The sequence below is a fragment of the Tinamus guttatus genome, unplaced genomic scaffold, assembly GCF_059628265.1.
Source record: "Tinamus guttatus ecotype Peru unplaced genomic scaffold, ASM5962826v1 Tinamus_guttatus_pri_ptg000116l, whole genome shotgun sequence".
NCBI lineage: Eukaryota > Metazoa > Chordata > Aves > Tinamiformes > Tinamidae > Tinamus > Tinamus guttatus.
The window spans coordinates 2,342,240-2,368,625 of record NW_028288650.1 but is presented as its reverse complement, the minus strand read 5'-3'; the positions used below and the strand labels follow the sequence as shown (position 1 = coordinate 2,368,625).

General features: G+C 43.7%; 1 protein-coding gene across 1 annotated transcript in view; it reads left to right on the top strand.

Moving 5' to 3' along the window:
• The first annotated feature begins 5,716 nt into the window (after positions 1-5,716).
• The window catches only part of ANAPC1 (anaphase promoting complex subunit 1), a 37,902-nt gene continuing 17,232 nt past the window's right edge, over positions 5,717-26,386 (top strand). Inside the window, exons 1-25 of the mRNA XM_088521292.1 lie at positions 5,717-6,008; positions 6,885-7,046; positions 7,216-7,276; positions 7,448-7,557; positions 8,181-8,263; positions 9,163-9,236; positions 9,940-10,085; positions 10,767-10,987; positions 11,552-11,761; positions 12,840-12,935; positions 13,359-13,449; positions 13,570-13,635; positions 14,486-14,623; positions 15,319-15,459; positions 15,856-15,916; positions 16,534-16,721; positions 17,555-17,629; positions 18,600-18,865; positions 19,714-19,805; positions 20,678-20,826; positions 22,302-22,380; positions 22,514-22,550; positions 22,650-22,720; positions 22,855-23,033; positions 25,657-25,883. Coding sequence (XP_088377418.1) covers positions 5,796-6,008; positions 6,885-7,046; positions 7,216-7,276; positions 7,448-7,557; positions 8,181-8,263; positions 9,163-9,236; positions 9,940-10,085; positions 10,767-10,987; positions 11,552-11,761; positions 12,840-12,935; positions 13,359-13,449; positions 13,570-13,635; positions 14,486-14,623; positions 15,319-15,459; positions 15,856-15,916; positions 16,534-16,721; positions 17,555-17,629; positions 18,600-18,865; positions 19,714-19,805; positions 20,678-20,826; positions 22,302-22,380; positions 22,514-22,550; positions 22,650-22,720; positions 22,855-23,033; positions 25,657-25,883 — 3,236 coding nt within the window. The 5' untranslated portion in view covers positions 5,717-5,795. The remainder of the gene's footprint in view (positions 6,009-6,884; positions 7,047-7,215; positions 7,277-7,447; positions 7,558-8,180; positions 8,264-9,162; positions 9,237-9,939; positions 10,086-10,766; positions 10,988-11,551; positions 11,762-12,839; positions 12,936-13,358; positions 13,450-13,569; positions 13,636-14,485; positions 14,624-15,318; positions 15,460-15,855; positions 15,917-16,533; positions 16,722-17,554; positions 17,630-18,599; positions 18,866-19,713; positions 19,806-20,677; positions 20,827-22,301; positions 22,381-22,513; positions 22,551-22,649; positions 22,721-22,854; positions 23,034-25,656; positions 25,884-26,386) is intronic.

Genomic DNA, 26,386 nt, shown 5'->3' with positions numbered 1-26,386 from the left:
GGGCACGGGGACATGGGGACAGCCCGCGCTGTGGCACGGGGACACCTGGCACTGGGGCACAGGGACAGCCCCCGCCAGGGCTTGGGGACATCATCCCCTGGGACATGGGGACAGCCCGCACCGGGACAGGGCTACCGAGAGGGGGCACCGGAACACGGGGACACCCTGCCCCAGGGCACGGGCACCGCAAGGGGGACACTGGCACACGGGGACATCATCCCCTGAGACACAGGGGCACCCGGCACTGGCACACGGGCCCTGGGACATGAGTAGCCCCTGTGCTGGCGTGGGGGCAGGAGGACATGGGTCCATCATGTGGTGGGACAGAGACACTGGGCAGGAGCAGACCCGGCTCTGGGACACAGCTACACCTGGCACGGGGACACGGGGACGCCTGGCATGGGGACATGGGCTACGTGACAGCAGCGTGCCCTGCGCTGGCACACGGGCATCCATCTCGGGGACGCGGAGTGACAGGCAGCCACATTCTTCAGGGTTGATTTGCTGAAGAGCTTTTGAGGGGACGTTTCCTCTCCACAAGCCCGGCTGGAGCCCCGCGACCACGGCCTGGTGGATCAAGGGAGACATCGAGACCATCTCCCACTAAATTCCCATGCGGGACTCGACCCCTGGAAAATGCTGGGGCAATCCTTGCTGCTTGGGTCAAGAGTTTGTCTTTCGGTTGTCCAGGGATCAGTTCCTGGATGAGAAGAGCAGGACAAGAGCAGACACGGATAAAAACAGGCAATAATTAGAAAAGGGGGAAAAGAAAGAAGCCAAAGGGAGCCAGTGTGTAACACAGGTCCTTTGGCGTAAGGATAGGTGTAATGAGAACAAGTGTCTCCTGATGGCACTGAAGGGAAATGCAGGAGATTCTGGGGATTTGGAAGGAGCCTTTCCTTTTGGCTCCTTTTGGGGCAGACGAACCTTGACGACGTACAAGCCTTGGAGAACCAAGCCCTTGTTCCCAAAACCATGGGACTTGCCCCTGGGCTGAGGATCCCCACTGCTCTCCACGCAGTTGGCCCAAGGCATTCCAGCTTCCACATCGCCATGGACAACCACAGGATTTGCTCCTTGCTGCATGTGATGGGTCGGGTGGCTGAGGGCGGCCAGAGGACACGCAGGCCTAAGAAACTCCTCCTTGTCCTGGTCTGGTTTATTTCCTCGTGTGTCTTTGCTGGTCTGAAGGCTGGACATGCTTGAGGAGCTTGAGAACAAGTTATATTAAGACCTTCAGCATTTCATCCACCATAAATGGGAAGGGATTGGGATCTGGGAAGTGTGCAGCCAGTCTTGACAGACTCATACTTGACTAGACACTGTAGATTTTTCTGCTGAAATCTGTTCTCTATACATAAAGTTATCTGAAGCTGTTACACGAGTGTAATTTTCTTCCAGGAACTCCACAGTCTTCTCATAGCTTTGTAGAATGAAGTTACTAAAAGAGATGTGTATTTTGCTCACTCCCACCTAATAAAAAGCATCAGCACATCATGGAAATAGGTAGTGAAAAGACGGCTCTGTGTTGATGCTGCTTGTTTCTATTTGTGTGTAATTTATAATGAGAGCTGGGAAGGGTAGCACATTTCTCCGGCTACCAGAAACAAAAGAACGGCGTGACATCTTGCCCGAAATCTATTCCAGTTGGGAAGCAAAAATGTCTAAGTTCTGTGAACAGAGAACAAATCACTTCCAGACCTCTTTGATTTGCAAAGCTGCTTGCTCATTGCATATTCCCCGGCCCTGGTGACAGAGATTGAATTTCCCCTTCCACTCCAGAGCAGCCTCCAACATCTTGAAGTGATCAGCAGCTAAGGAAGGGCGCGTGTCACTGGAGGCCCAGATTAAAGGGGAGAAGAAAAATATATTGAGGCTGCTGCAAGAAGAGTAAACATCTTTGTCAGTGCTACAGTCTTCCTTGCAAGCTCAGCAATGTTCCTTTTCCTCTGTATTTTGAGTGAATTCCCCACAGATTCAATGTCACTCAAGAATAAGGAGGAGACCAAGGAAGAGGAATTTGTCCCGTCATCTTTCCAGGCTGGCTCTTGGAAATCAAAATATGAGCCCGTCATTGGGGGGTCCTCTTTCATCTGGGTAGGCTTCCCATTGCTGCTGATTTGGTGTTATTTGGGAACAAAGCAACGGAAGAGCTTTTGTGGGAACAGAGTGGAAACATCTCCTCCCATCGGGACCACATCATGAAACCGGTCCTGCTAACATGTATTTCAATTAGGGAGGGGAAGCAGAGCCAGTTTTTACATAAGGAAAGAGGAAAGACAAACAAGCGAGCAAACAAGAAAACACATGTGCACCCCAAGAGGCTCGCGGGGTTGGTGACACTCAGCCTCCAGCTTCGTTTGGGTCCCAACAGGTAGCACAGGAGGATGGCAGCACACGTGCATTAAATGCTTGTTCAGGATGACTTGGGTTTCCTCAGGTTGGTTCTCAGACCACAGCTCTGGACAACGAATTGCTTCCAATTAGACGGCCTTTTCTCACAGAAGATGAAGCCCTTCCATGTTCCTGAGCACAAACCCAGCATTTTCCAGGAAGCTGCACGCAAGTAGGGAGAGTTTTGGGTCCCAACGTAACTGTGTTGTCAAACTCACAAGATCTCCCCAAATACCATCTCTTGTTGCCACCAGAGACAGTGGCCTTTCCTCTTAAGGCTGGGAAGCAGCCCTAAACACCTGAAAAACACCTCACAGCCCTTCCTGGGAAGGGGAAGAGGATAAAAAAAAAACAGTTGGTACCAAAGGAACAGGACCGAATTAAAGTGAAAATCTTTATTGAGTGCCCAGCTATGTTTCTGCACCAGCTGAACCAGTTGTGCTTGCAGCTCTCCAGGTGACAGGGCACAGCCTCCGGAGAAGGGTGTCTACAAACCTGCACAGACAACAGCGGTTTCTGGGTCTATGTTTCATCCGGCGTAAAGACTGTCTTGTCTGCACAACATGTTCAAGACTTCTGCCTGAAAAGGGGCCAGTGCCTTTCCAGTCTTAATTTGCTATGTGTTTGTACAGATATGCACAGAAACGAACACATACGCACACGCAGAGGCCTGTTTGTGGGTGCGAAGATGCAGATCTTGATCATCACGGGCCTCCTGCTGCTTCGCCCCCGCTTGGTAACATCAACAGCTCCGCGGGTATTCCCAGCTTCCCTCTAACCTCAGCAAGGATTGTAGGAGTTTTCCTATGTGCCCAGGAATGCAGTGGTGCCAGAATTTGATCTCTCACTTTTACTGCAATTTCATTTCACAGCATTGACAACACTTCTCCACAAGACCATTCGGAGACTTTGGAGTCAACGTGACACGTATGAAATCAGATCATTTAGCAGAAATGCAACTCTTATAGTAATTGGGTTATGAGATGTTATTCGCTGTTACCACTCACTATTTCTGTATTTTCATTTTCCTTTTGTTAAATATCTTCTTTCCTTTTTTTTCTGCTTCCTCTTATATGAGTTTTGTTTTGTTTTGTTTTGTTTTCTATTTACAGGGACTTCTGTTTTTTTAAATAGCAAACTATTTTAGTGACATGTTTTTAGCTCACGGTAGATATCCAGTTTGTGTTAAATGTTATATCCTAGTCACAGGATGCAGCTCTTGAACAAATTATATGGTGAAAACTAAATGTACTTTGCTGCTGTGAAAATAGTCATTTTTTTCCTGCTTTTTTGGGCAATTGTGTATGCTGTGTCTCTTACTAGGCACATTCTGTTCCTTGTTTGAGTTGTTTCTTCCCATGATAATTTCTCCTGGTCTGCAAACAGTTTTGCAAAAGCAGAAGCCCTCTCCAAAGGCTGGATGATGGCTAAAGCTTTCTCACGTTTGCGTCCTGTACATTTCTCCGTGCTCACGAAGTTGCTGTTTGTATTTCACAGGTCTGGTGGTGCAAACACCTCCATCTGCCTCCATATGGAAATTTGCTCTGGAGATCCAGGCTATGATTTCTTCCGGCTCTCTTCGTGCCAGAAGTCCTGGCACAATTTGAAAGCACTCTGCAGGCTGGTCAGCTCCTACCACTTCTGCTTGGTCTGGTTTTCCCCAGCAGGCTTCTCGCTTCTGAGAAAATGATTCTGGTTATTGTCATGACTTGCCCTAAGGATTCTCAAAACCACTTGTTTGACCTGTGGTCTCAAACTTGCTTCCAATGCTTCCTCAGCTTCTCCTGCTTGTGATTTCTCACGTCAAACTGCTATCTTCCCGTTCATGACAGGATATTTCTTAAACGATTTTCTCTTTGATTAACACCCATGAGTCTGTAATTGAAAAAGAAATGAATGCCTGTACCTCCCTCAGTCCCTTCAGCTCCTTTCACACTTCATACAGGTGCTAAGAAAAAAAGAAAAAAGTCTGCTCTGCGGCTTTGACACGAATGGAGAAGGTGTACTTCTGTAGGCACTCTTGTCTAGGTGTGCTATTATAAATGTGTGAGTTAAAGAGAGGAGCTCACATTACAACGCATAAATGATTGAAAATGCATCAGGCTAGGCCTGCTTCCTCTGGACATGCTGGCATGGTACAGAGGCCTCCTTGTATATGTTGCAGTGCTCACAGGATGGTGAGGACTGCATAGGTGTAACTTGTTCTTAGCAGATTGTATATAATCTGATTTTGCCTGCTAGATTTTGGCAGCTAAGCGCATGCCACATCACAGAGAACTATTTCTGCACGTTGCACAGTAACACAGCAAGAAGGCACAACTTGGTTGTTGCTTTTTCCAGATGGTGTTGGAAATGAAAATGCCCTAAATACACACAGGTGACATCTGGTTATTTATAAACGCCTGCAGCACGCGAAAACTGGCCGTGCTCACACAAAAAGCAGTGCGAACAGCCTGACACCTAGTGCTGGTGGACAGGGGTGCAGCTGTGAAGGTTCCAGCATCCTCAGCCTCCACAGAAGTTGCAGATTCAGGGGCACGCAGATTCAGGGGCACCTGGAATTTGTGAACAGGGTTATATACAACATGCCTGTTGATGCCCGCAGGGTAGCGGGGCTCTGGAAGGGCCTTCCAGCCCTTTGTATAGGTCTGAGGTATGTTGTATTTTCTGTTGGAAGTGCTGTGCCTCCCTTCTCTGGGAGCACTCGGGTTAACAGGGTAGGGTTTACATTAACTCCTTGTATCCATCAGTGCAGCTCATCCTGGCTCTCTCTGCCCCGTGAAACACCCCTCTGCTCCCATCCTGTCTCCTATGTCGCAGCCAGCCACGTATCCATAAGCTGAACCCCCTTGTGTGGCACGACTTCTTCAAGAAAGTGTTAGAAGTCATCGGGGGTTCCAGGCAACCCAGTTTCTCTATTTTTAAAAGCTTTTCCCTTCTCTGTTGAAGGGTGAGAGGCTTATGCTGAGAGGCAAGCGCCTTCATTAGGCACTTCTGCCCAGCCTGAGCCTAACACATGCCACAGGACAATCTCCAGGGCAGGCTGCGTCCTCCTGCGGGGCGTCCCCCCAGCACCCTCACGAGCAGAGGCTAAGAGGAAACCCACAGCACACATTAACCCCAGAGCAGGCAAAGCCGCCGCGCCGAATGAGGTCCTTTTGCATAAGGGGAATAGGCAGGTCCCAGCCAGGGCCCGCCCGCCATTTCCTTGCCGGCCCCCTGGGCGTCATCATGGCGGCGCCGCGCGGCCTGGCGGGAGCGCCAAGATGGCCGCGCGCGTGTGAGGGGAGCCGCAGCCGCCGCCGGAGCCGCGACCCGCCTCGGCCCTGCCAGGGCCACTGCCGGCGCGGGGGCCGCGCGCCTCGTCTCCGCTGCGGAAATAATGTTGATATCGGGCCCCCATGTCGGACAAGCGTGACGAGAGGGCGACGATGATTGCGGCCGGGGACCTGCAGGAGTTCGCGCCTTGCGGCCGCCAGCACTGCCAGCGCCACCCGCACGCCCTGAGCCTGCAGCTGCGGCGCCTGCAGCCCGCCTCCGAGCTGGGCGCCTCCGACGGCGCCGCCGGCCTCGTGGGCTCCCTGCAGGAGGTCACCATCCACGAGAAGCGCAGGGTAACCCGGCTATACAGCTACCTCCATCCTTATATATATATATATATATGGGGGCAGCGGTGGGGGCGTCGGGTTGTGTTGGCGGCCGAGGGGAACGTGGAGCTGCTGTCCCCTTCATGCAGGATCGCGAGGGGACCCGCTGAAAGTAGCAAGCAATCAGCTTAGAGCAAGTGCTGGGAAATTGCCTTAAACGTGTTCCTGTACAAACGTGCACAAAAAGAGAGCGCCGGCAGGTACAAAAGGTTGGAGGCAGCGCTGTGCAATGCAGGACAGGGTTGGACAGCAGGTCCACAAGCAGCCCCTGAGGACACCAGGCAGGGAACAAGCCCCCGAGCCCACCTTGTCCATCACCATCCAAGTGGTTATGGATAGCAGAGGAATAGAAGTGGAAAAGAAGCAGCAAGAAGTGCCCAGGCTCAGGCACTTACCCTAAATAGCATTTCCTGCTGCTGCAGGTGATGGGTTCATGGACCATCCATCTGAACCCATCATGTGTTGCTTGCGGTCAGTCTTGTTTTCCTGGGAAATAGCAGGCTGCTAGTGACAAAAAGGGTGGCCTGAAGGGTATTCCTTGCGTTCTGCTCTGGAGGCAGCATTCCTTGTCTCTTGCGTTATGTTAAATTACTTATTTTTTCTGGTTGTGGAACCTTCTTCTGACTAATGGGCCTCTTTGGCCCCCAAGGGGAAAAGATCAGAAGTGCAAACCAAGGCTTATTCTGCTTTTCTCTTGCTTCCAAAAACCTTAATTTGGTTTGGTCAATTTTAAAAGTATTCACTTATAAACACTCATTGAGAAACGATCACCAACCAGAATAATGTTTCTTACTAGATTTTTTTTTCCCTATTATTTTCTTAAAACTTTGTTTTGTTTTCCAGGAGAGTTGGCAGTTGAGGAAAGGTATCAGCGCTGTTGGGGAAGAAGTGGACTATGATGAAGAGCTGTATGTGGCCGGCAACATGGTCATTTGGAGCAAAGGAAGTAAAAACCAAGCTTCTACTGTTTATAAGGCTTTCACTGTTGACAGCCCTGTCCTACAGGTATGAAAATGCAGGGAGGTAGCAACTGAATGAATGCAAGTTAGCTAGGAGATACTAGCTGTCTGTTTTCAAAAGGTGCTTCAGGGTTCTAAGGGGTGTTGTTTTATGAGATCTAATTCAGTAGTGACCTCAGACTGTTCTTCATGTGTTGTATTGTGTTTGGCTTTAGGCCTTATGGTGCGACTTCACTATACCCCAGGAAAAATCTGAAAAATATGAAAAATCTGAAGGTAAGTTTTACACTTATTTTACCTGAGAAGTACTTTGAGTTTAGCTTGCTTGGCTGAGAAGTTTAGTCATCAAGAACTGCTATGTTAAAACAAGTTTATATTTTGTACATATATATGAGATATGTAAGGAAAGAAAGAAATGTCACTGTGTGATTTTTTTTTTTTTTTAAGTTTCAGGTAGCAATGAAGTAGTAGAGAAATGTATCTGCATATTGCAGAACTCGTGTATAAATGTGCATAGCGTAGAGGGAAAGGATTACATTGCTGCTTTACCTTTTCAGGTATGTGCTTTATTTTATTTTATTTTCCCCAAGCAGACTCTGTTTTTCTGATTGTACTGGGTTTTGGGTTGGGGAGGCATATATGAGCTCCACTGTCAGTGACTGCATGTGACAAAGCTAATTAAAGTGTGACTTTGTAGTTGGGTGTTAGAATACTCCATAGGCCCATAGCCTAAAGGAAAAGAATGAAAACTCAGTGGTGTTATGTAAAAATGTTTTGTTTTATTGATGTCCAGTACCTTGAAGGTTCTCAAACCTTATAGTGAGGGGTTACAAAGCAAGCTTTTTGATTAAGTAGCAAAAACTTAGAAGCTTGCCCAAAGGATGGACTTGAGAGAATTGGCACATCAAGAATATTCACCTGATTGATTCTGCTGGCTAAGTTATGGGTGGCAACAGGCTGTGAGATGGAGATAATACTGCCTTAAATTACTGAAGTCATTTCTGCATGGTTGCAAGGTCACAGCCTTAGATAAGTCTGTGATAAGCTATTTTCATAGTTTACATTACACTGCTATCAAAAATGGCCTAAACATCTCACTTTGCTATAGGTAGGTATTCAAGCACACAATATATTAAATCCTTAATTTTTAAATCGTAAGTATGTTTTTCATTTTTTATAGGTGGCAAATGTCTGGCCAACAAAATATGGCTTGCTATTTGAGCGCAGCAGTTCTTCACATGAAATGCCTCCAAGTCCACCCAGGTATGTAGTGAGTTTGGCTGTTTCATTATACACTGCTAATCCAATGTATGAGTGCAAGAGCCGAAGAGTGATAGTGAAAGAATCTGGGTGATTCTCAGGGGCAAATTAACTTAGAAGTTGGGTGAAGCATCATGAACGTGCAGGATAGAGTCCTGGAATTTTGCACCCTCGCAGCAAAGTTCTTCTTCCTCACATGGAGATGGAACTTCCTGTGTTTTATTTGTGCCCATTACACTTGTCCTGTCACTGGCCACCACTGAGAAGAGTTTGGCCCTGTTCTCTTTACATTCTCCCTGCAGGTATTTATACAAATTGATCAGATCCCCTCTCAATCTTCTCTTCTCCAGGCTAAGCAGGCCCAGCTCGCTTACTCTTTCCTCATAAAATAGAAAACCCCTTTTGCTCCTGCCACCTTCAATGATTGGCTTGATTGCTACCCTGTGTTAGATGAAAAATTATCTCAGGGGTGTCTGCTGGCCTGGAACACTTAGGGAGTTGTGTAACCCAAGCTCTTCAGTCAAGCTGGGGTTAAAAGAGCCTTCTCCTCATCCTACTACTGTACCGCCTTTTTCCAGGCCTCAGAGTCATCATAACTCAGTGAGTTCTAGCTCTGTTTGTGTGGGCCAGCCAAGGTCTCGTGGGTGGCCAGCAGGTAGGGTCATCCTCAAGGGCTGTGAGGAGACACAAACCAAGACCAAGTCATTCTGCTACCACTGTTGGACTTAGTGAATCCACAAGCTTCCATTAATGAAATGTATGTCACTGTGTTAGATTTCAGGTTCTGACTTTGTTAAGGTCTGAGGAGCTGCTTTGGAATTGCAGGAGTTGTACCAACTCCAAGAGAGAACTGCGCTTTGTAAAATTTGTTTTCGAACATACTCTCTTCTGTTTAATTCCAGAGAACCTTTGCCTACTATGTTCAGCATGCTACATCCATTAGATGAGGTAACACCTCTTGTCTGCAAGTCTGGAGGTACGTTTGGATGCATCACTTGGAATCCCTCAGTATGGCATCAAGTGCTTGATATATCAGACAGCATTTTCTGTATTATGAAATTGGCAAATAATTACTCTTTCAAGAATTTGCTTCTTCATCTACGAGTAAGAGCAATTGATACTATATATTTTAAGATGCTCAAGAAGTCTAAATAAGAGCAAGTTTATCTCTATGGTACTGTTGCTCCAGAATGTTGCTGGACCTAGAGTTAAAAACTCTAGAAAGCAGGTTGTTCCCTTCATGTCTTCGTGGTGAATATATGGTAGTGCTGCTGAGTCTGTTTTCAAGCTATTCTAAAAGCTCTAAAACCCAACATTTGCTCTTTTGTGTGTTTAACTCTTCAGTGATTTAGATTTGTGGTTAGCTGCTTTTGCCCAGCTGCCTACACGAGCACCTTTATAAAACGTTTTATTTCAGGCAGTGGGAAAGGAGGTTTCACATGCTTTGTGTTCAAACTGAGGTTCTTACCGTCTTCAACCTAGCTGCTGTCCTAGTAAACATAAGATAAAATTTATTTAATCAAATAAACATATATGGATATAGTATCTATATTTCCAGTCTCACTTAATCAAGGAAAATGCTAAGAAATCCAAATTACACAAGAAAGAGGGTATGAATAATGCCAGCCGTGGATCCTTTTGTCTTAATGAAGTCAGGCTGATCCCTGTGTCTTTATCAGGTGTGTTTGGCTCTGCCAGAGTGCAGTATGTTGCTGATTACACCATGAGGATTGTGTTTCTCAACGCTGAACCTTCCATCATGATGACATATGATACTGTTCAGAGTTTACACACTGTATGGGCTCTGCGTAGAGTAAAGCCAGAGGTACAAACTTGTCATTGCCTAAACATCATTAATGAAAACCTTCAGTGTGTTTATATGCCCTTGTGCTTATGTCTGTTGAAGTGCCAGATTCTTGTGATTTATTTCATGTAACAGGATGTTAAAATAAGCAGATTGTTTATACGTTTGCCTGTATCACAGTTGGAGGACCAAGTTTCCCAGTCAGCCATTGATACTAAATGCAAGGCTGTAAGTTAAGCAGTGCTGACAGTCACACAGGATGCTCTGCTTATCATGATGTACTTGCATGAGACCAGGTTTGGCTTCTGCTTAAGCAGTCTTCTCTAAGAAGAGCAGTGACAACTTACTGCCTTGAAAACCAGACAAGTGATTTCTGTAAATGAGAGTGGGAAAACACAGCTGGAAGGAGTGACTGCCTATATATATATGTGTATATATATATGTATAAGGAAATAACTTGAATAATCCCACCCTTTTTCCATATGTTTCATGGACGCTGTGTGCCAAGACAGTAAGATTGCTCCCTTGCATGGGCTCAGTGAGGAGTCTTAATTTGAAGTAGCCTGAAATTTGAGCAGAGGGTCAAGCAGCTCTAGCAGCAGCTTGGTGTGGAGTATCTGCTCATTGAAACGAGCTGCTGGAGTGTCTTACTGGCCGTGTTGTTGCTCATATGGGTTTTTTTTATGCTGTTTTCCCTCCCAGGAGCAGACCACAGTGCTGAAGTTTGCTGAACAGCTGGGCACACCCCAGCACGTGGCCACCAGCAGCTCTCTGACCGCTCATCTCAGGAGCCTCTCCAAAGGTGACTCTCCTGTGGCTTCCCCTTTCCAGAACTACTCGTCTCTTCACAGCCAGAGCAGATCCGTGTCGTCGCCCAGCACGCAGTCCCGCTCGCCGTCCATCTCCAACATGGCTGCTTTGAGGTGAGCCCTGAACATTCCCTGGAGACAGAAAATGCCCAAAACAGAAGCTACGCAACAGGCCTTGTATTGCTGTGTTTTCTCTGCTCTTACCATTCTCTTTGTCCGGGTGTATCCATGGGTATCCCATCCCTCTCGGCACGCACACCCAGCTGGAGATGCTCCTGTGAGACGGGTGTGCTGTTATCCCTGCAGTGCCAAAGGATGACTAGTGTGCAGGAGCCAGGGGGACTGCTCTGTGGTCACACAGCCAGTCAGGAGAGGAATTGGGAATTTTCTGCAGGTTGTTAGAGTCCCCGGAGAGTTTTCAGTTAGTATTATTAAAACAATCCCATCTATTGGATTTGGATAGAGATGCTTAGCAGTGAATTAGAGAACTGTTTTCCTCTGCTAGGGTGTGTTGCTGAAGAAAGCTAATAATGAACTAGCTGCTTTCTCAGGTTTGGGTGGGACAGTTGGTTTGTTTTCAGATTCTCTGCCACTGTATTAGCTCCCAGGCTTAAGAGGAATTCTGTACGTGCTTTTATTGAACCACTTTTCAGTAATCTTGTATGTCTCTGTTTGCAGCCGCTCGCATTCCCCTGCCCTGGGAGTGCACTCTTTCTCAGGAGTGCAGAGGTTCAACTTTTCCAGTAGTGCTCAGTCACCAAAGAGGCACAGTATTAACCATTCTCCAAACAGCACTTCCAATGATTCCTTCCTCATCCCAGAAACGGAACCAATTGTTCCAGAGCTGTGTATAGATCATCTGTGGACCGAAACCATTGCAAGCATGAGGTTAGGTGCTTGTGTTTGGATTTCAGAGGTTCTGGATTTCCACTGGGGAAAAAATTAGATTAAAATGACAGCCTGCTCTAATGTATGCTTTCTGCAAATGCAGCTTTCTTAAAATAGATGGGTGGACTTGAAAGTGCAGATTTTAAGAAAGCACCTCTCTTTGCTTTGAAAAGGGAATTAGACACTGGCAACGGTCATGCTTGTTGTATTACTCTGGCTCATGGCTCTCCGTGCTGGAGAGTGGCTTCGTGAGATGCCTCAAGCCAAATATATTCAAACCTGATTGTTGTTTTGTTTTTATTTTTTTGTAATCTTTTAGATGGAGTGCCTTTTTCTCCATCACTGTCAACAGGGGTGAAACACACCCAAGAGCTTTATCTTATTTCCATCCGAGCTAACATGTATCTCCAGAGCTGTGATAGGTTCCTGTTTCCATTAGATCCAACAGAAGGAGGGGAGAAAGGGAAACACACTATAAATAGGGATTATTCCCCTTTTTCTTTGTGTCTGCTGGAGAAAGCTCATTCTAACTCTTAGAAAATGAAATGCTGCTTGAGGCCAGGGAATATCACAACTGCCTCTGTGCTAGACTGGCCTTTTTTGGTCTATGTTGGACCAATACTGTAATTTTGTATTTGCTCAAGTTCCTTAACTACTGTCTTATGTCAGCCTGTAGCATCAAATGTGGCATAGACAGTAGTGGCAAATTGGGCAGCAAACTCTCCTGGTGGCCTGTGCAGATAATGCAGCTTGCAGAGGACATATGACTCTAAAAAATGAGGAAAAATGACTATAGGTCATATTAAGATGACTGTGGGTCGCTTAGGATTTAACTACACAATCAAACCATTTAGCATGGTTTGCTAACCCCAAAATGTAGGGAGTGTGAAGAGTGGGATGCTGGAAAACTAGTTTCTAGAGCACTGTCTGAAACACAGTGGCACATTTTGGCCAGTTGATGCCAGGAGTTGCTAATTGAAGCTCAGTGTGGTCCAACAGCTTACTGGACATCGTTTTCCTCTGTTAACACTTTTATAGTGGACCAAATACTCTGCTGATGGCTGTGTCTTGTTTACAGAGAGAAGAATTCCCAAGCATCCAAGGTGTTTATTACCACTGACCTCTGCGGGCAAAAGTTCCTGTGCTTTTTAGTGGAATCCCAGCTCCAGCTGCGGTGAGCATTCCCATGCTTATCCAGGGGACAGCTGGACAAAGGGGAGCACTCTAAAATTACTAGCTAGATTTGGGCTTTAACATGCTAGTGGAATCTATAATGACAGTGGGAGATATCTGACTGTTGTAAGATGTATTTATAACCACATTAGCAATTAGACATCTTGGACTGAAATTGCAAGACAGCATTTGCTGTACTTTGAATGGTATTTCTATTTATCATCAACTTTACCCTCTGGAAGTGCACTGCAGAGTAAAAATAAGTTGATTAGCAGGGCAAAACAAGCAAAGAAGGGAGGAAGTAATGAGGTAAACTGCAATAAAGTAACTGCAACATGCAGTACAACTTTAATTTTCTATCTTTTCTCTATAAGACTAGATAAAGTCCTTTTATATATCTCCTCTTGTTTTCTCAAATCTTTAGCTGTGTAAAATTTCAAGAGAGTAACGATAAGTCACAGTTGATCTTTGGTTCTGTCACCAATATTCAAGCAAAGGATGCAGCTCCAGTGCAGGTATGTACACCTGTATGGACTATCTTTGTGGAGTACCTTTCTACTTTGTCACTTTTGTCATCTAATTGTCTCATTTTTACTTAAACACAAGGACCTGAATATGCTGCTTGATTATTACAGGGCATTGATACATTGCTGGTTCTGGAAGGCAGTGGAAATCTAGTGCTTTATTCTGGAGTGGTTCGGGTGAGTAACGAAATATACCCACAATTTTTCTCTCCCAAAATAAATGTTTGAATTTTTGCTTACAAGCTTAGCAGTGCAGCAGGATGCTGGGTGCATCATATCCCATGAGGTTTCATTTTAAGCTACTGTAGAATGCTTCTCACTTGAGACTTGACTTAGCAAGGTGAACGTGCCATTGTATCGAGTGCAATTTGTGTGCAGTGCTGGAAACATAGTTCTGAAGAATCGTTGGCACCTTGTGGTACAATTAAATAATTCCTTGAGCTTATTTGAAGATAATGAAGGGGGGTTTGTTTTGTTTTTGAAAGGAAAATTTCAAGGACACTGAAAGTAAGATTATCTCCTAAACTAAAAGCTTTCAGGCTTCACTGTAGCAGGCCATAGAGTTTTAGATGTCAAATTTGCTTTACGAAGGGTTGTTATTAAGGTGGGCACAACTAATTCAAAATAACAAAAATAGTTTCCTTTAATTGTGGAGAGATGTGCTGTGCTCTTTGTGTATATACAGAAACCTCAGACCCTGGAATTTCTACTTTTTGTTAGTTTTTATTTACTCTTTGAAAGTAGAGCTTTCTCAGTGAAACCCTGCCTGAACTCTTAGTGATCGTAGGCCTGTAACAGTAATGTGCAATACTGACTTATATTGTACTTTTTCAGTGTGTTGTCATCTTAAGAAGTAAACTGGGAAATCCCTAATCTCAGTTACTAAACTTCAGTTTCAGTATATAGCCACTTTTCTTAAAACATTTCCTTTAAGATATTCAGAACAGAGTCCATATCTGTAAGCAAGCTATTTGAAAAACGCATGAAGACCAACTCTTATCTTTTCCTATATGTTCTACACCGAAAGGTGGGGAAGGTTTTTATTCCTGGACTGCCTGTTCCATCCCTGTCGATGTCCAACCAAATGCCTCGACCAAGCACCCCTTTGGATAGTATCAGCACTCCATCCAAGCCTTTGAGTAAACATCTGGGGCCTTTAGAAGAGGTGAGGAAAGAAAATCCTTTTTGAAAAGCGTTTCGTTTTGGGTAACGGCTTTGATGCAACTTGCTAAGGAAGGAGCAGAAGGTGTTTTTGTGAATATAGATTTCATGCATATTCCGCTACTCTTATGGAGAGAGATTTGCCTCAATCGTAGTGGAAATTTTAATTTTAATGCTGCATATCCACCATCTCCATCCACAGCTACAAAGCCCCTTGCTCCTCTGCACTTTTTAGTTTGGATGTGCTACGTATCCAAGGTTTGGATACAGTAGGATAAATGAATGTGTAGTGTGAGGCTGAGGACTAAGCTGGGCATGGGGTGGAAGGAGCCTTGTGCTGCTTAACATATTTGAATAGCTGATAGAGTAAATTGAAAATACACTTGAACCTGTTTATATAATGTCTGTCTGGCAATTAAAAGATGGGCATTTCTTCTTCAAATGATTTAAAAAAAAATGTTCTGGTGGTGCCTCCTCAAGCTAAACTTCTTTTTCTTCTTCAATACGTCTGCTGAATAAACAGGGGTTAATGTGCATATATTTAGTGTGTCCCTTTTTTAATTTATAAAATGGCTGAGTTAGAGGTTTGAAAGACAGTTGTTTTCAAAATACTGACTAGGACATTAAAAATGGTTATTTTAGCCCCCTTTTGCTTAGATCCTCTTAACCATCAGAAGCAATCATTTTATCACTTTGCAGGGTGTGCTGCTGTCTCCGGTTCCAGAGCTAAGGGATTCTTCCAAACTTCATGACTCATCCTATATTGAAGACTGCACTTTTCAGCAACTCGGGACTTTCATTCATGCACTGAGAGATCCTGTCCACAACAGAGTAACTTTGGTAGGTGTTCTGCTGTAGGCTGAGTCATTGCTTTGTTATCAAAGCAAACCTGACTTAATTTGTTAAATTGACTTCTGTAACAGTGACACGTTGTTCACAGCTCCTGAGCCACAGTGAGATCTCACACCTGCATTGGGGCTTCCACATTTTCCTCTCTGCAGAATACCCTAGAATTCACTGAAGTTAATTGACTCATTGCAGTGATTCAGTTCAAGAACCATCCTAAGTGTTTCAGAGAACGAGCATCCAGGGTTGCCAGTCTCTAGTGCAGCAAGTAGCCTAGTGTTAGGAATAAGCTTACTGTGTAAATGAGTCCTGATTGATGGAGAGGAGACCTCTTTTTGTTTGAAGATGTATTTTATGATTCAGTGCTTGCTTTTCCTTTTCTGTCTTCAGGAACTCAGCAATAACACGATGGTTCGGATTACAATTCCTGAAATTGCCACTTCAGAATTAGGTATGAAGCAGCATCCGTCACATGAAATACATTCCAAGATTTTTGAGAGAAGCCTTTTTTAAGGTCGTATTTTATTCATTGCTTAGAGTGTACTGATTCAGTACTTTTTATTCCAAGCTTCATTAACTTACCATTTAGAACTGCTGCTACTTATCTAGGTGTATTCTGCTTTCCTTGTGCCTCACCAGCTGGACTCGCAAAATTTCCTGTGTTCCTTAGGTAGCAGTGTTTCTTTACTGTTGTATATAGTGTATCTTGAGCAAGGGTTGAAATGTCAGCTCAAATAGAGGATGGGGTCATGAATGAATCAAGCTGATGGGGTTTTTAGGTTGTTCATTTTGTTTAAATGATATTTTCTATGGACTGTAGATGAACCAAGAGCAACACTTAGAACAGCAGAATAGGTGTTTCCTTTTGTGGGGTAAATTAGAAGTGCTGTGCTCTGCTTGAACTAAATGAACAGTTGATAGAGGTTGTGTGCTGTAGGTTGTCTTAAAAAGAACTTCCAGAAAGCTAAAAGTAGGTCCAAAAACTGTAGAGATTCCCAACATTGATGGGAAGAGTCATACCTGGAAGTAAAATGCAAAATACACTTTTTTTTCCTTCTTTCCTAACAGTGAAAAGATGTCTGCAAGGGCTCAAATCTATCCTACCCAAGGAGATAGCTGTGCAGATGCTTGTCAAGTGGTACAATGCTTACAATGCTCCAGGAGGACCAAACTATCACTCAGAATGGAACTTGTTTGTAACTTGTCTCATGAATATGATGGGTTACAATACAGAAAGATTAGCTTGGACACGAAATGTAAGCAATCTCATAAGTTTCAGTTAGTTAGTTGGTTATTAGCCTTATATTAATACTATTGATAATTCTTCAAGGTTCAAAATGTCTAGAAAAACATTCAAAGTCAGAAATAGTATGTAATCTTTGTTAAATAACAAGATGCCACGGAATCAGATCCATGTTTTTGAATTTCAGGTATGCATTTTAAGCTGCAGTTGTCATAAAAAAGTATTTATAATCTGCTTACCACCAACTGTTTTGGTCTAACAACAAATTATGAAGATTTTATTCCATTTAATGACTGATAGCATGACATTAAAAGTTTGTTCAGCAAATTCATATTCAGTTTAATTTGCTTGGATGCACAGGTCACAGTTCAAGTTGCTGTTTTCCAAAGAGGGTTTCCCATACTGTTTTCGGGTTACATCTTTTAAAGTTCTATTTTTGTCACTGCTTTACTGAATGCATATGCAGTTTCATGCTTGCAAATATATTTGCAGTAGTTGCAGAAAATAAACAGCATAGGTAGATAGCAATGAAAACAATTAAAATATGTCTAATATTTACTAGCACTAACACATCCACAATATTTCTTCTAGCTTAGGAAATAGCAGGTGTTAGACAACTATGAAATCTGTGCACCATACATCAGAATGTGAATAGAAATAGAATGTGAATAGCTGTGAATAGAAACAGATAATTGTAAGTAAGTTTTGTATTAAAGCAGAATATAAAAATATTAACGCAGTGTGATGTAGTGCTTGATTTGAATTCAGATGTTATGATTGTTGATTCAGTTATGCAACCATGTAGATTCCAGTATTGAATTTTCTTTGGTCTTCTGTTTCTTGCAGCTTGATTTTGAGGGATCACTTTCGCCAGTTATTGCTCCAAAGAAGGCTAGGCCTTCAGAAACAGGATCAGATGAAGTAAGAAATTTTTGTTTTATAAGTAAGTTTTGTTTAATAAAAGAGCCAAGCCAGAGGAAGTGTCATTTGAGTGGGACATTTCATCTGAGCTCATCTGACAGTGCAAGCCTTGGGAGGAAGAAAAGTTACATTGCCCTGTGCAGTGGTTAGTGTCATTTGAGCTTTCTTGTCAGGACCTCGCGTTCAGAGAAGCTGCTCTCAGCAGTGAGTCTAATGTGCCTTACACAGCCACCCCAGATAATCTCTTTGACGATGTCAAATCTCTCCTGGATACTTCATCCCTTCCCAATAAAGTTGGCTCCCTCTCCTCGCCGCTTGGCACCTCTCACCCATTGGGAGCAGCAGGTTACAGACCTCACCGAGTGCATTGATTCTTACAGAGTTTAATGGAGTGTTCAAGACTGAATCACCGGGTTTTGCATCGAGTAGAAAAGTGGATGAAGCTTAGAATCATCCCAAGATACCTTGTACAAGAGACATATGATCTAAGGGGCTCGATCATACAGTCTTTTTGTGGATGGGTGGCTCGCTGAGCCCGTGGGGTTACAGATCTTTGTCTGCATGAAGGGTAGATCAGGGTCTAATGCCTGAGGTGCTATTGCAAGGAGAGCACAATAAAGAGGGGGAGTGCTGAGTGAGTTGTGTGCACAAATACTCAGCCAAGTCTCCTGCATGGAACAGGGGTACAAAAGAAGGCCCTCTACATCCGTTTTCATTTATCTCATTCCCTTAAATCTAAGACTTTGTTGATTCTATAAGGAACTACAGTGTTAGAAATAAAACATTTCAGTCTCTGGGCCCGGTACCTTGCAGGATTTGTGATACTTGACACATTTGCCACAGAACAAGCCCATTGATTTTAGTCTTGTGTAGGGCAAAAAGTCCTCCTTTCTAAATGTGCTTTGGAGTTGTCTTGCTGGCAGTTGATGCTTACCATGGAACCTGTGCCTCCTCTTCCTCTTTGGTCTAGGACTGGGAATATCTCTTGAACTCAGATTACCATCGGGATTTTGAGTCTCATCCTGTAGCCAAAGCTTTGCGACTGGAACCTCTGGAAATTCCACCTTCGAAGGACGACTTGACGCAGAGCCTTAGCTTGGATTCCTCAACCCTCCTTTTCACCCACATTCCTGCTATTTTCTTTGTTCTGCATCTAATATATGAGGAGCTTAAACTGAACAGTCTAATGGGAGAAGGAATTCGCTCACTTGTTGTTCTTCTGGTTCAGCTGGCCAGGTAGGTCTAACTGACAAATCCCAGAAAATATGCCTGGTCTCTTGATGATGGACGTGTATTATTTTTATGGAGGTTTTCTGGATTATCTTCAGAGTGGAACTGTCTTTCTGTGTGTTTGAAGAAAATGAATATTCTAAAACTTCCATGATCCGTGATGTTTGCTGTAGCAAATCCCTTATACAGTTCTTGCTACTTCCCAACATAAACGTGCTTCACAAATGTTAGCTCTTGGTAGATGGCTCTTATCTCTGTCCGGCACAAGAAGAGACTGCAGAAGAGTGCTTAAACTTTCTAGACCAGAGTAAGGAGAGCCCTCTGCAAATACAACTGTAATTAACTTAGACATTTGTGGCTTCCAGTTTCTGCATTTAGTGATTTCACATGTTTTCTGTAGCTCATGAGAGTTAAAACACCTACAACTCCTGATCTGGCAGCATTCTGGTAAGATCTGTGTCATAACAAGAAGCTGTGGGATATTTTTGTGTTAGTTTTGGGCAAGCTGGAGGGACTGCGCTGACAGCAGTGCCGATGCTGGGTCTCAGTGTACAACTGGCTGCTATTGAGGAATGAAGCGAAATATTGAGAGCCAGGAGAGCTTGTTCTGTGGACATCATCATAGCAGACCAAGCTAATAATTGGAGAGAGTTGCCCTTGGGGGAAAAAATAAAAATGCAGATTAGTTACTTAGGCAAGGAGCAGTGCCCGTGAGCACCGTCTTACATAAGCATATCTGAACCTCACTCCACACGTCTAGGTTGTATGGAAATATTACATACACATAAAAAAGTCATGGAAATGCACATAGGTTTTTTTGTCCTCTCATATAATTTATATCTCTTTCATTCTAGAGACTTAAAACTTGAAGCTTATATAGATTATTACTACAGAGACTATCCAGCCCTTGTGAAGGCTTCCAGACAGACTTGCATAATTGATCAAGGTGAGATTAAGCCTATGCAAAGATGAGAACAGCTGATAATGGCCTAAAGCTGTTTGTTGGTAACCGTTCTCTTTAAAGCTGGTCAGGACTTAGTCCCCAAATACCAAAGTGCATGCACAGTGTTGAACTTGCCTTGCTGCTTTGTTCTTAACAGCTTCTTACTGGAAGAGCTGTTGTGATTGCACATTAATGGACTGGTGCCTTCAGTTCAGTGCCTCATGGGGAGCCTTGAGAGCAAGGGTTTGGGAGGGAATGATGATTCCCCCTGGGGCTGGCTCGGAAACATCAGCAGAAAGCTGGGCACGAGCCTGGGAATAAGCTGCATCTCTCCTGTGCACAAGCATCTCCAGGCCGGCAGACTCTCAGCTGATGTTGGATGAAACCTAAATGGGAGCTAAAAGTAAACAGCCCCTAAAGTTAAAATAAGGGCATGTGTTTTTCTCTGCATGTTTACCATCCTACCAGCTGAAATCTGCTGTTGGTGTAAGACAAACTACTGCCTCTCCTGCCCAAAAGAAGTGATCTCATAGGATTGCTCAGCCTTCCTGCCTGTTTGTGGACAGATTATACACATCATAGTTACAGTGTCCTCTCACTTGAGCAATTTAATGTTGTTGCAGGACTGTTCCACTGAGGTTTTGAGAAGTACTGATTATGCTGTGGGCTGAGATGTTTGTTCTTGATAGATATTTCATGCTTTTGTTATGGTCCATTTATAAATCTCTATCTAACAAGAGGGAGGAGAGAGAGATCTGTCATGTTTTGAGGAAATACTGGATTTTTATTAGTTAAAGAAATTCCGTAGGCCTTGCTTTTGAGAAGTTCTGTGCATTTGCCATGAGCTCGGTGTCATTGCTCTTCATGTGATTAAGTCCAAACAGGTTTCATGCACCAACCCTCCTTTTTTTCTGCTGAGCCTCCAAGTATCTTTCAGTGGCTGAGTTCCTGCCTGAAGGGAGAAGGAGCACAGCCTTATCCTTACTTACCAGGAGTCTGTGAAAGGAGCAAACTGGTGGTATTGGTAAGTCACTTGGCAGAGGGGATGCTGTTTTTCTGCTGGTGTAAGAGCACAGTGGCACCAGTGCTGCCAGGAGCTGCCCCCCACACTTTTAATTTCCTATGAATGAAGCATCCTTGGAGAGCAAAGTCAAATAACAAGGGGTTAATCATCTTACATGGAGCAAGGGGAACGTGCTGAGGCAGACCAGTAGCTGTGCTGAAGCAGTCCTGAGCCTGTGATAAATAATTTTCCTGAAGGATATGACTGTGGCCATGCTGTTTGGACACCTGAGCACACAGTCTCTGCGTGTTGCTGCTCCACGTGAATAAACCTTATCCATCTACATGAAACTTTCTGGAGTTTCCCTGTGATACAGGAATTGGGGGGGTGTCAACCTCTCCCCAATGGGAATAACATGCACTTAGCAGAGAGTAATCCCTGAGAAATCTCTGTTATCACATCAGAATTACTGCAGGGTGTGGATGGCTTTGAGCAGGTGGGAGGAGGTATCTGAGGTTGGGAAGAAGAGCTGGTGTGTGCACAGTGAGTGGCCTACGCTTCACTGCTTATGTTTTTTTTGTGGTTTGCAGCAATGGCATGTGTAAAGTAATAATGTAACTCAGAGCTAACAGTAGTTTGTGAGTGAGAATTTCCCAGCTTTTTTTCCTTCTGCTTCGTGAGCGTGTACCAATATAAGCATTTAGTTGCATGAGTATCAATGCTGCTAGTATCAATGCTGCTAGTATTTTCTGGCCAGACTGATGTGCCTGAGAAGGTCAAACAGGCTGGAGAGACTCTGCTGGGACCCAAGAGGCCAGCACTGGCTGCAGAGCTGTTATCTGCATGGCCAGGAGCCAGTCTGTCCTCTCCTTGAAAGTGTGGGGTGTTGAAGCAGCAACACTGAAATTCCTTCAAATTAGAAGATTTTCATTCATTTTTTTCTTTCTTTCTTTTTGCCTTTGGCATGCCAGCTTGTTTGGCAGTATCCAAAAACAAATACAGTGACAGATCACTTTGATTTCATTTGCTAGCTAGGTGAAATGAACCCTGTTTTGAATGGGAAAAGCTTTCAATCAATGAAGTAGCTGATATTCAAGCTGTGGAGGGACTGTGTAGGAAAAATTGTGTGTTAAACACAAGAAGAATTCAAAGGATTGTGAGAAATGAAGCAAAAATCATGGGAACATGTTTTCAGAGCGCACGTGTGTGTATATAAATATGTATGTACTTTTTCCTTTGAAGCAATCATTGGGGAAAACTTGTTTAATTGCTTTGAGATTTATTTTGAATGTACAGACAGAAATCTAAAGCAGAAGGGTTTCATTTACTTGCTTCTGTTGTTTTTAATCTGTATTTACTAATGATGTTTTTCTATTTTTTATAATAGACCTGTCCCACTACTTAAGTTGCTAAAGGTATCTGCTTTGGGGTTTGATAAGCAATACAGTATTATCTGCAGACTAAATAACTCAGTGTCGTGGTGTTTCTTTCTTCAGAGTGTGGCTCTGTACATACTTGGTGATGAGAGAGCTGTATCTAATGAAGCCTCGCATTATTTGTACAAAATTACATCAGGTAATAATGCTCATGATGCCCTTGTCATATCTCCTGGTGTCTCGTGTGTGTGTGTGTGGTTTATATGCTGTTTATATGCTGTTGTTTTGCTCTGAGAACATGGGACTAACAGGGCCTTCTTTGTCTATCCTAGGACAACGAAAACAGCAAATGGAGCAGGATGACAGTCGGTATGTTTTTAATGCTGTTCCATTATCATTTTATACTTTTATGACTCTCTGCTGAGTTTCTGGAGAGCTTTTCTTGGCTTATTCCCCCTTATTTTACAGATGTAGTTTCAGACAGAGCACATCTGTTTCTAACCTGGCTGAAAAGTTAGTGATTTGGATGACTAATGTCGGTAAGTGCAGCTTTTCAATGCACGAATGGTGACAACCACAGATAATCATCTTGTGCTTGCAGAATCTGAAATACATTTTGCCTGCTGTGATTGTTAATAGTTTTTTTTTTTTTTTTTTCCTCACTAATTTTGAGGTTTCACCTTGAGGGATCTGGAGTCTCTCCCCTTTGGTGTGGCCCTTCCTATTCGGGATGCGATATATTATTGCCGAGAGCAGCCTGCCTCACACTGGCCAGAAGCAGTTTGTCTCTTGATCGGGCGCCAAGATCTGTCCAAACAAGCCTGTGAAGGGAACCTGCACAAGGGGAGATCTGTGAGTATGAGCATACATGGATTTCATGACCCTGGGTGCTGGGCAGAGCACCCCAGCTGTTTAAAAACCTCCCCACCATCTGCAGCTGTTCCAGGGTGTAGGTTGCAGCACACAGAAGGTGCAGGATTCAAGAGAAAGAGCAGCATATGGTCTAGGCCTCTGTGAGGGTTTCGGTAAAAGACAGCACCCAGCAGAGAAGAGCAACTGTTCATAACTTTGAAAGTTATTGATATAAAAGAGCTTTCAATCTTCATTTAAGTATGGTGCTCAAAGGTCTTGCCTGTGGAGTACCTATGGTCTTGCCTGTGGAGTGATGCCCCTTTAAGTCCTCTTCTGCAAAACAGCTGCATTTTTAAGAAATATTAAAGAGGTTTTGGTGCTCTACTGCCATCAAACAGGTGATGCCACAGCAAAGGGATGACGGGGGTTGGCAGTCTGGTACCCTCATGAGTTGGCATGGCCAGGATTTCTCTCTCTGCAGGAACTAATATGCTTTCTGAAATACCCAGTTTTCTTACTTTCTTGAAAAGGATTTAGTTCTTTGTGTTTCTGTCTTTAGAGAGAAAAGAGAGAAAACATGGTTCAGGTTGTTTTCCCTCAAACGTGCTCTTCTGATGGTGGGAATGTGGCATCTCTGCTCGTTTAGGTGTTTTTTGTCAGCATGGATATGGTCAGCCAAAACTTTGCTTGGAAGCTGACTAATGGCATGCATGAAAATCCTGCTCCTGCTATGCAGATTGTCTGCAGGTTTTTCAGAAGTGATGGAGAGGAAACTTGCATCCTCAAGTACTTCTTGGTCAAGGCCACTTAAGTGCTATCTTAGCTTTGCAAGTGATTTTAAAATTCACTTTTTTTTTTCTTTTAACAAGGCGTTCATGACTAACTTTATGACTACCTATTAGAAAAGTTAATTTTAAAAAAAATGTAAGGAATATAAACAAATTACTTGTACAAATCTCATTTGGCACCATTCATGAAACATCTTTTCAAGGGGTGGACTTTCTGCCTTCGTGTAATGGTGCTAACTGTAAAGCAATGAGAAATCCAATTTCACCACTTTAGAACAATGCCTCAAATATGTGTTACCTTAAAAGGATAAAGTGATCTTCAAATGCCAAATTGTTTGTCATTTCTCAGTGGGGCAGGGTGGAGTTTCCTGTTTCAAAACGGCCGCTGGCTACATGGGTGGTGCAGTTATGTATTGAGATTTAGTGCCTATTTATCATAAAAAATTGGTTTTCTTTCATCAGATGTTAATTTGCTTGCATTCCCGGTATCAGTTACCAGTGAGGCTTGGGAAGACCCAAGCTGTGGTTTTAGTCTGTGTGATTTTGTATATGTCAGCCTGCCAAATTCTGAGGAGAAAAAACATTCTGAGGAAAAATCACCAGTTTATAGACTTTGTTGTTGCTTTTGTTCCTAGATTAATCATAGTATTTGTCTCCATGGCAATGGAGAAGAAATGGAATGGAGGAGGAGGAGGAATGTGCTAGCCCACCTTAGGGTTGACGTCCAAGTTGTTTGGTCAGGCCATGAGGAAATTCTACATTCAGCCAGAAAGCTTATTTCTGTAGAATGTTTACAAATTAATTGAATTTCAGCTTTGTGTGGAGTGCCAGACGAGTTTGGAGCAGGTGTAGCACATGCAGCTTGCAGCCAAGTGCTGCATCCTGGTCGATCCCATCCTTGTCGCTGTCATTAGTCCTGGTCCTTACTAGTGTGATGCAGGTAAGCAGGGCAGACAGAGACCTAAACCAGGATGTTCTAAACCATGCCAAGAGAGAGAGTTTCCACCGTGCTCCCAAGCACTTGAAATGCTTCAGCCTCTTCATGAAGAAGCTGGCAGCAGAGTTCAAAAAATATCCCAGTTCTACAGTGGAACCCAAGGTAGTTGATGACAACAAGAAACATTGGGTTAAGCGTTTATTTTATTTTAATAGATGGCCCGTTTTTTGTTTGTTTATTAGTTTTCTTTTTCGTTTTATTATTTTTTTCAAACGTTCTAAAAAAATTAAGTCCAAATTAACACCCTGATTTAGGAAAATATGGGTGATCAGGACAGTGAAGGATGTGCCTGAATGAGGATGCAGAGCAGCAGTCCCAGTTGGGTTGAGAGCAAGTAGGTCCTGGCAAACCCTTTGTCCAAACACCTGTTGAGGTGCTGGTCTAGGTTGCTGTTTTTCACTGCTGAATTTGGAGAGATAAAGTGGTTTTTAGCAGTCGTAGATAATTGTGTAGGCAAGGAAGGACAGTCATTTCATCCTCTAGCTGTGAAACAAGAGCTATTTGTAAAAAGAAAAAGAATGAGATTTCTGAAATCACCTCCTCAAGCTCCTACTATTCAGTCCTTGCCCCAAAACCTTTGCTGCTGCTTTGAAGTGTTATCTCCTCCTGCCTTGATAGTTATTTACCCCATTCAGATGTGCAAAAATAGTTGATTCCAGTGTTCAGAAACATTGGTATGAAAGCCTGAAATCCCTTCCATGTGCAGATTAACCTCAGCGTAGGTAACTGCTGAGCACTTTGCAGTTGTGATGCCAGTATTTGCTGCCTCTCTGATACTCACGAGTGTGGGTATGTGTCTGTCCCTCCGGAATTGATGCCCCTTTTCTTTCCCTTTCAGTCTGTGGGCCAAGTGCAGACCTCTGATGCTCCCTCTGGAGCCGAATCGGAAGAGGATGAGGATGGCATGAATGATATGAACGAAGAGGTGATGTCGCTGATATGGAGTGAGGATCTGAGAGTGCAGGAAGTACGAAGGCTCCTGCAAAGTGCCCGTCCTGTGCGTGTCAATGTAGTGCAGATGCCAGAAGCTAGTGACCATGAATACATAGAAGAAAAAGAAAACCGGTAAAAAAATCTGAGTCTAGCATTTTTTTCATAACTCATTTTTTTTCAGGTTAAAAAAAAAAAAGTATATTTTTGGTGACTGGAAGCTAAGTATGCCTACAAACAGTGTAATATATTCTAGGCCTGGATTGAGCATTAAAGGTGATAGACCTGAGTGTAATATATTCTAGGCCTGGATTGAGCATTAAAGGTGATAGACCCGAGTGTAAACACTCGGAGAAGAGGGTTGGATTTCAGAGGGAATGTCTTGGAGGTTCAGTGGACATCAAAACTGTTCCGTAGTGAGCTGAAGTGCTCTCAGGATTCAAGTTGCACATGGGAAAGATTGTTTGTTGCAACCTCAGCATGATGAGATCAATTGCAGTGTGAAAGCAGGTTGCAATGTTTTTTTTTTCCATCTCATCTCCCCCCATCTACTTCCCCCTTCATATCCCATTAACTGAATTTAACTCCATTGGCACCCAATTCTTCATGGGTAAGATACAGGGAAATACTGTTCATAG